General features: G+C 49.9%; 1 protein-coding gene across 1 annotated transcript; it reads left to right on the top strand.

The window, feature by feature from the left end:
* The first annotated feature begins 1,014 nt into the window (after window positions 1-1,014).
* Window positions 1,015-7,635, top strand: LOC144094656 (uncharacterized). Its single transcript, XM_077628579.1, has 3 exons — window positions 1,015-1,809; window positions 3,996-4,321; window positions 7,158-7,635. The coding sequence occupies exons 1-3, from the start codon at window positions 1,052-1,054 to the stop codon at window positions 7,313-7,315; spliced, it is 1,242 nt and encodes a 413-aa protein (XP_077484705.1). The 5' UTR covers window positions 1,015-1,051; the 3' UTR covers window positions 7,316-7,635.
* Window positions 7,636-9,581: the final 1,946 nt, after the last annotated feature.

The raw sequence follows: 9,581 nt of genomic DNA, 5'->3' as shown, positions 1-9,581 counted from the left end.
TGCAATCTGCAATTTAAATAGTCACCGCCTGGTTATGGCCAATCCGCCTTGTGGGTATGTGCCGTTTTGTGAGGGGAACAACAACAACAACAAAAAGGAATTCAGGCACGAGGTGCTCGCATTGTAAAGAAGAAGCGGCCTGTGCTCTGCGCTAGTGGGCCACATAACAGTCCCGCCCAGGTTATCTTCGTGGGGTCGCTACAGCAAGAGTAGGTTGATCAGCTATATTCGTGACAAAGCATTCAGCCTGCCTTTTCCTGGCCTTAAGTGTCATCTACAACGGGAGCCGCTCGGAACGTGCTTCGTTGCCATGGCCGACAAGCGGGAAGCAGCGGCCAAGGGTTCCAAGACACCGAAAGGTTTTTACCGCTTCTCTGGGCTGCTGAATTACTTAAAGCCCAAGGAACCGAAGATAGCCAAGCAGAAGCAGCCGCCCAAGCATTACCGCTACTCCGACAATTTCTCTCCCCGTGATGCTAGCGGTGTCGAGAATCAGATCATGTCCCCTAAAAGAAAAAGAGCGACCGGCCGGGACCACGGTTACAGGCACTCCGACGAGGTGCTCTCGCCTCGCACGCCCCACAACATCATGTCCCCGATGTCTCCAGCCGGAGGTGCGGGAGCGCTGGCTCGTAAGCATGCCACGGCGGCTGGGAGAAGAGCGCCCCAGAGGGCTCCTGCGGAGCACAAAGATGCTGCGCACAAGGCAGATCTGGATCGACATCAGGCAGTCAAGCAGAAAGCGGCGGAGCAGACAGCGGACTTCCGGTCTCCGCTCAATTTGTCTCGGCTGAATGCCACAAAGCAGATGGAGACCCTCACAGACATGACAGGCATCCTGTCTCCGCCCGCGAAATTGAACCAACAGCAGAGGGTCGCTGCCGTGGCGCCTCCGCGAGGCGACCTCGCGTGGCGCTTACGCGAACTCTTCCCGCAGCATCGCATCGACCAGCGAGAGCCGAAGCAAGGTGATCATGTGTACGGCTCCCCTTGGAACACGCAGTGCGTCAGCTTGGTAGTTCTCTCTGCCGTCGCGGCCATTTTGGTGGTCATGTTTGCAGCGTCCCTGCACGACAGCGGTTCGCTCATCACCACTCAAGCCGGTACGGACAGTGGCGACAACTGGGGCGGGAGCAGCTTCTATCCGGATGGTTCTAAGACATTCCGCACGTCGCCCTCTCCATCAAAGCCCGAAAAGACTGCGACCAGCCACGTCTGCGTATACCGCGTCTCCGCCGAAGGCCGCACACCTGACATTGGAGCCTCGGCGTACAGCCTTCAAGAGTTGCCGCTAGAATCGTGCAACGTAGTGATCTACTGCTGCGTCAGACTGAACGAACAGTACAGCCTCGAACCGCGCGCCGGTGAACTGGACAACGCTGAACTGCTGTACAATGTTAGTGCCTCGCAAAGACCATGGCAGAAAGTTAAGGTTCTTATCGGAAATGGCTTCGACCAGGTGGAACCATTCTTACGGCTACTAGATGAGGACACGATCGCCGCGAAGTTTGCTCAGAACACGGCGCCGTGGTGCAAGAAGCTGGGCTACTCTGGCGTGTTCATAAACTGGCCTCACGCACACTTGCTTGCCTGGGACGCCATGGTGGCTTCATTGACGGTCCTGCAGAAGCTGTTTCAGCAGCACTCCCTCACCGTTGGCACAGTACTTCCACTACCGGCCGGTGATCTGTACACCCGACAAGTGGCAGTCCCGGACCTTGCTGTCCTTGCCGACGTACTGGGGGAAGCCTCTATACTTCTCGGGCCACCTGCTTACGAAAAAAAGGACTTCTACTTACGCACTTTCAGGTAGGTATTTCCCTCCAAATATTACATGTAGTTAGAAAGAATCCGCCCAGCAGTGCTCTCAGAAGAGCGCTCTCACTCTTCTATAATGTACGCTAGAGCCTGCTTGTCCTCCCAACAGTACTTAGAGCCCTCTGATTCCTATAAAGCACGGTACAGTCAGCCTTTGCCGCTTTGCCAACACCGCACGCCTTTTCTAACCAATGGCAGTCCGCTTCTGCAATACCGAAACTTTAGCGAGTTGATTGAAGCTCATGAGGTAAAAACAGCGCGAACTGAAGACGAAAAACTGACAGAACGGCGCAGACAAGCGCTGTTCAGATTGTTACTTTGGCAAGAGCCTGCTGAACTAGAAATCATGTTAAGCATTACTGAAAGTTGGACTGAGAAGTTCATGACCGAAAATACCTCTACAAAAAGAAGGCACCGCTGTTTACGCATCTAGTTACTGAGGCAACACGTCACTGGTATGGATTAGGTGGTGGTGGTGAAAACTTTAATGGAAACAGGGGAGTTTAGCACACGCAGGTTCTTGGGCCCCCGCACGACCCCACTACACTCAAGCGTTCATGTCCCGGAGGTTCATGACGCTGGCAGCCCGGCCTGTGGCGATGGCTTGCTTGGCCGGGTCCTCGGAGCGCAGTAGGGTCTCCCAAGCCTCCCAAGTGGTAAGGTGTTCCATGCCCCGCGGGGGAGGATCCGCCGGGCAGAGGAAAAGGATATGATTGAGAGTGGCTTTGGGGTGGTGGCAGAGGGTACAGGAAGGGTTTGTGGGGACTTGGTGATAGCGCGAGAGTATATAAGGCAAGGGTAAATTGCGTGTTGGGAGCCGCCTCCACAGTGTCTGGTGATATTTGTCGAGAGAGGGATGGGGTGGAGGGTACAGCCGACGCTCGGCTTTGCAGGCCTGCGTCAGTTCACTGAAAGAATGCATGCGCTCCCGTGAGAACCCTAGATCGGAGGCCGCCGGTGTCCGGTTGAGAGAACCCGGCCTAAAGCGTTGGCAGCCTCGTTTCCGGGATTCTCGGAGTGGGCAGGCACCCATATGAGTTCCATGTGGTTGGGTGAGTGTGCGGCGAGGTAGTTCAGTATGCGAAATGCAGGGACGAGAACTCTCCCGCGAGCAAAATTTAGTATGGCAGTTTTAGAGTCTGACAGTATATACCGGGCCTCCTTGCGCGTGATGGCTGGGGCCATGGCGGCCTCTTCAGCCTCCACCGAAGTGGCAGTGGGGGATATGTGAAGGGTTGCAATCAGTTTGAGGGAGTGGATCGTGATGGCTACAACCGCGTCCTCGCCTGTGCATGCGGCATCCACCCCCACGGCATACGGTTCCATTCCATAGTGTGTGTGGAGCGCCCGTGCGCGAGCTCTGCGGCGGGTTTCGCACGTGGTAGGTGGGGTGCATGTTTTTGGGGAGAGGTTGATATGGATTACAGAACGCAGATGACCGGAGGGTGATTTAGAGGAGTATATGAGCGTTTTAGTCTGGGGGGAAAAATAGCGAGTTGCTTCTGTGGGTCCTTGGCCGGAGTGTTTCCGTTCTTCAGAGAATCTTCGTAGGTGAATTTAGCGAAAAGGGAATCTTCATGAGTTTTATTAAAACTTCCTGTTGTGCGAGGTGGTAGTTCATCTTGATGTAAGGGGTTTATAGCACGAACAAAGACAAGGACAAGGGAGGCGACGCACCCGCACAGGCGCCAACAACTGGCTTTATTGATGGAAGACCACACCTTATATAGGCTGAAGGATTTGAAGAGAAATGATGACAATGAAAAAAAAAACGAAAAAAAAAACAAGTGTTGTAAAAGAGCCAGCAAAGGAGAACGCACGCGCGGATGTGTGTCGCCTATCTTGTCCTTGTCTTTAATTGCTCTATAAACCCCTCTGCATTTTCATGAGTTTGCTGGAAAATTTAGGAATCGCAATTTCTCGATCTATTTTTTCCAAATTGCTTGATTTTCAAACGGTTGCATGAAAAAATGACGAGATATAGGGATTTAGTGGTCTATGATTAAGCGAAATTTTTATTATGGCATGGGGCATCATTGCCTCAATGAACGGGGAGAGTAACTGTATACGGTGAGATATGTAAATTAGGGGGGACGAAAGTGAGTAGGGCCTTGCTGGGATTTTTTTTTTGTTCTCGTTTAATAATGGAACAACTCGTTGTTGACTTCGCACTGCAGCTACTACGCGACACGGCGGATGAGGACACTGCGCTCTATGGCGCATTCGGTGCGTTCACTCACTAACCAGCGAAGCCTGTGCGTCATGGTGCCGGCAGGCGCGCTGGCCTTCCGCGTGGCCAATCAAGAGGGCGCCACAGGGCAAGTGCTGGAAGGCGAGGAGTCTCTGGGCCCTGCTCCAGCCAGCAAGGTCTCGCCTCCGGGATTCCGGTCGCTGTACGAGGCATGCACGGAGGCCGCCAAGATGGCTGTGCACGAGACCACTTACTCCGTGCTGGCCGCAGCAAACGGCCTCTGGCTCTCGTACACCAGCGGCTCACGCCTGAGTTAGTATACCAAGCTTGAATTAAAACCTATTCTCGCAGTAGTCTGAACAAAACGGCACGTTTTATTCGCATCAAGTCAGCAAGAAAGAACAAAAAGTGATATAGTCGGCAGTCTCTTGGGTACTAACTGCGTTGCGACAGCCATTACCCCCTAAAAATGTAACCATTACTCTTTTAAGAATAACTGCAAAGGGACGTCCGGCACAGATAGTCTTTCCAGATAACTGCTTGCCGCAAGAACTAAGGGCTGGAGTTGGTCGCATTTTACCGACCTTTAGCATAGTGCGTACGACCTGCGTTACAAGATCAGAGATGTTCACAAAAAAGACGTGCCCGTTGGCAACCATTTGATGGTTTTAGGTGACCGTGAAGGATGGTCTTCCAGGTCACGTTATGAAGTGCTATTGAGGAAGGCCTAGTAGCGAGATGTAATTCTCCGTTTTAACTGTGCCCTCCGTGACTGCTGCAGATTAGAGGCATGAAGGTCACAATATCTATACTCGATGGCAGCTTTTCGTGGCATTGGAAGGAAGGCTACAGGGCGGAGCATCCGTAACTGTGTCATTCCGCCAAATAGCTCGGCCACACAATGGTGCGCCTTGCCCACTGGTGCGTTGCTCTCCCCGCGGTAACTTCATTCCTTCGCTCGAGCCCCTGGTTCCGTTTATTGAAGCTTCTTATAATTAGACATGCCTAGCATTTTTGGGGGGATCGAGGAAACTTTTTAGTGTATTAGCACTTATAGTGGTCATTCCCCCGCATTTTCCAGCGTTTTGTTTGTATGTATGTATGTATGTATGTATGTATGTATGTATGTATGTATGTATGTATGTATGTATGTATGTATGTATGTATGTATGTATGTATGTATGTATGTATGTATGTATGTATGTATGTATGTATGTATGTATGTATGTATGTATGTATGTATGTATGTATGTATGTATGTATGTGTGTGTGTATATGTATGTATGTTTGGTTTATGGTTTATGGGGGTTTAACGTCCCAAAGCGACTCAGGCTATGAGAGACGCCGTAGTGAAGGGCTCCGGAAATTTCGACCACCTGGGATTCTTTAACGTGCACTGACATCGCACAGTACACGGGCCTCTAGAATTTCGCCTCCATCGAAATCCGACCGCCGCGGCCGAGCACCGTAACCACTCAGCCGCGGCGGCGTATGTATGTGTGTGTGTGTGTGTGTGTGTGTGTGTGTGTGTGTGTGTGTGTGTGTGTGTGTGTGTGTGTGTGTGTGTGTGTGTGTGTGTGTGTGTGTGTGTGTGTGTGTGTGTGTGTGTGTGTGTGTGTGTGTGTGTGTGTGTGTGTGTGTGTGTGTGTGTGTGTGTGTGTGTGTGTGTGTGTGTGTGTGTGTGTGTGTGTGTGTGTGTGTGTGTGTGTGTGTGTGTGTGTGTGTGTGTGTGTGTGTGTGTGTGTGTGTGTGTGTGTGTGTGTGTGTGTGTGTGTGTGTGTGTGTGTGTGTGTGTGTGTGTGTGTGTGTGTGTGTGTGTGTGTGTGTGTGTGTGTGTGTGTGTGTGTTATGTATATATGTATGTTACCGGGTTGTGGGCAAACTGCCCACCGTGGCAGGTGGCAATTCAGTTAATGATTGGTGCAACCTGGGTCTCATAAGCCTCACCGATGGCAGCACCTGCCATCGTAGGTCAGAGCGCATCGCTTAAGCGTCGCACCACTTCTCCAGGAGAGGTATGACGACTTCCAGGGATCTGTGCATGTAAAATAGAAAATTACCATTTCCACATATATGATCATCAACCCATCATTGCTATCAGCACAATTTCCATCCGTGACCAATGAATCCGAACGCAGGAACCGAAGTGAAAACCGAAGTGCAGTGCGCCTGATTCGAATTTGGCCTAACCACGCAAATCGACCGTCGTTTTTTTTTTCCTTGACTTTAAACGTTGACAGTTCGCAATTTTGCCATAAATGTACCTTAAATGAGGACTAATGGGAAAGTACTTTGTTTTAAGAGTAAACTAATAACTGCAAGCCGGGACTACACCCCGTTTGCTAGGAAGAGAGGGCATGTTTCGACTCAACAGCTTATACTACACTACCAAAAAACGATGCCGCAGAGTGCATTGTGCAGTGCACCTTAAGTGCAGGTGGCGTGAACAACGTCCAGGTAGCCCCTGCTCGCGCCACACAAGAAGCGGCAGAGACATAAGAGTCTCGAAAGAAAAACCTGGCTAAAAATTCATGGCGTTGTATAGGTTTTACCTGTATTACCTGTTTCAAATGTCTGTCCTCCTGTCCAATCTGCGCAGGGAGATCCTATTTGAGCTATGTACCAGTGTTACCGGAGGGCGAGTAGCCTTGTTTCGTATTGTTAGTGGCCACGGAGACAGTGGTGCGGTCGCTGAATATGTGTTGGGATAATTGGAATTTGCTTAAGCTGCACAAGTTGGTAAAAACTGACAAAAACAAAAAAAAAATGACTGGCTTCTCAGTGACGTTTCCACCATTGCTATAACTACTAAAAATTTAGTCGTGAAACAATGCACATTCTTCATGAATTAGGCAAAGGTATAGAACGTACACTGATCAATTCTCCCTCTTCTCACTTGCTTTGCGTGTAAGCTTACATACGAGTACGCACCTTCCTGATGACGCATGAAGTGCATGTTTATAAGCACCGCGCAATCATGCCCGTACTATTTGTGAGGTACCAGTCGCTATATACAGACATTATATGGTTGCCTTCAAGTCGTTCTTAAACGGACATCGGCCATTGTACAGTAAACAGGCAGTGCTTCCTGTTCGTAAACTATTCTATCGCTATCTTACGGCTGCAATTCTGAATTTATAATTCGCAGGCGCGTTCCTGGATGAGGCCAAGGCTGAAGGTTTCAGCTGCGGCGGCGTCTGGGACTCCGAGATGGATGACTTCCCCAACTACTGTCGCCACGGTTCTTATCCACTTATGGCTACGACTGCGGCCAAATTCTTCGAGCCCCAAGAGCCGCCGTCCTAACGAGTGGAGTTTCGCGGCCGTATGCAGTCGGTTCGCAATCGTTAACATGCCACAGCGTGGAAAGCGGACAAATTGTACAATGCACTAAGCAAATGTTTTACTATGAATTTTACTGTTATATTTTTCTTTTCCACATCGCTCGAGCTCTGCCAAGAAAAAAAATGCAACGTTTTCTGCGATCGTATATAAACTTTAACTGCTACCTCGCGACTCCTACAAAGCGAGAGGGCTACAAATACACTTTCGCAAGTAGTTCATTTTTTTTTGTTCCTTGTCTCCTTGCACATGGAAATTGCTTCATTGATCATTATTAAACTTTACTCTCAACGCCATCATGGATGTTATTGAATGTCTTGTTCTCGCTACGTGCCTCATATGCATCCCCTACAAGGAAGTCATGAACGGACCATAGAGTTTCTTACTATTAACTAGATGGAAAGCTGGCGGCGCTGCACCTGGACCTCCATGGGCGCGCAAAGCATCATGAGGCGATGACCTACTTGGTGCGCGACAGTAGGTTTTTTCAGGAACATGGAGTGGCGTTACTGATATGTCCCATTCTGTGTAAACGGCGCGCTCCGCGCGCTGACGACTTCGGCGTAAAAGTAGTGTGCAAAAGCCATAGTAGCGAAAGCGCAACAGCACACGGTGCCAATGAAATGTTTTTGTTTTCCGAGATGTTGTGGAAAAACCTTTTAAAAATGTTGGAGCGCCAAGATTTTTTTTCAAAAACTTATTTCTTTTTAAAAGTGCACCTGTAAAGCACGAAATATTGGCTTTTGTGGTCTGCAATGCATGGCCAGTAGGAGTGCAAGCCTTCGCTTATTTTGAGCAAAATTTGCATTTACATTCTTTTCTGCTCGTTTGTTACGATTTATAGACAGGATATTGAATGATAGGACATTCTTGATTATCGAACACTGCATTATTTTTTGGCCAAAAGTTGTAGTTCTGCAGTCGGTAGCTCTCCGCCCCTTGATGCTTAGAGCGCCCATGGTGGTACAGGTGGTCTCCCATAGGCGGAGCGCCAGTTTTCCCTCCAGTTAATAGTAAGAAACTCTATGGGACGGACGGACGGCCGGATGGACGGACGATCTCTGGTGTTTATCGGTAACAAAGATAGCCCTTGCCGTCCTCTCCCGGCGGCTCGTCGACACGGGCTAGCGATTCAGTATAGTCTGCCTGCACCGGTGTGCTTGCGTCCAGACTCGTAGACGACGGTGATGGCGAACTCCTGGCGGCGCAGGGTTTCACCAGACGAAGCGGCAAGAGGGGTCCTCCAAACTGGCAAGCCAGCACAGTGTGTGGTGATCGCTGACAAGCTTGAATTGCCCTCCGTACAGGTACGAGCATATTTCGATGTAGCACAGATGATAGCGAGAAACACCCTTACGGTCGCTGAATAGTTAGCCTCGACCTTTGACAGGCAACGGCTTGCATATGCGATTACTTCTTCTGAACGTATTTTTTTTCGAAAGAGGACGGCGCCTAGGTACACGTTTCTTGCATCGGTATGAATTTTGATCTGGGCGTCTTCTTCAAAGTGCCCGAGAACCGTAGGGGACCTTAAATGACTCCGAGTTTCCATGAGGACTTCCGCTTGCGGCGCATCCCATTAAACTTGAACGTCTGTCTTTGTCAGCTAGGTTAGAGGCTCTGCTATGCTTTAAGACTTCTTCACAATCCGTCTATAATGCGCATACACGCACATAAATCTGTGGGCAGATTTCTTGCCGTCAACCGGCCGGAACTGGACGACTGCGGATTTCTCCTGGAGGTCGGTGCGCACTTTCCTGCAGTTTTCAGCTGCAGTTCTCAGGCTTCAGCGCAAGTCTGGAAGGCGTCAGTGCATTTAATACTGTTTCTAAGATTATTGCCTTGTGCGTGATTAACATGTACCTCCACCGTTTGCATTCACGTGTAAAAGTGCTGCAAGGCATCACTCGCATAGCCCAATTTTTTTCAAATTTCCCCCACATGCCTGATGCTTCGGAGCCGATCACCCACTCATGCCACCCCTAACAGTTTTCTAAAGACAAACACGCGGGAAAAAAATTCATGCTATACTGCACCCGTCAGCTGTGGTGACGCGCTACGTACGATCAAAGCAGCTAGGTTTCGGTTTTATTTTTACACAACGGCGTTTGTAAAGCGTAAGTGGCCAGCTTGTGCATATAAACCAACTGCTTTCTGCTCCCTTCAATACCAGCACAATCTGCAAGCGGCAGGTGTGCTAATTGTAAAGACTCGCCAGTCACACGAGTTT

Source organism: Amblyomma americanum, chromosome 6, assembly GCF_052857255.1.
Source record: "Amblyomma americanum isolate KBUSLIRL-KWMA chromosome 6, ASM5285725v1, whole genome shotgun sequence".
NCBI lineage: Eukaryota > Metazoa > Arthropoda > Arachnida > Ixodida > Ixodidae > Amblyomma > Amblyomma americanum.
Note: the sequence above shows the minus strand (reverse complement) of the source record. Positions and strands in the feature narration are given on the sequence as shown.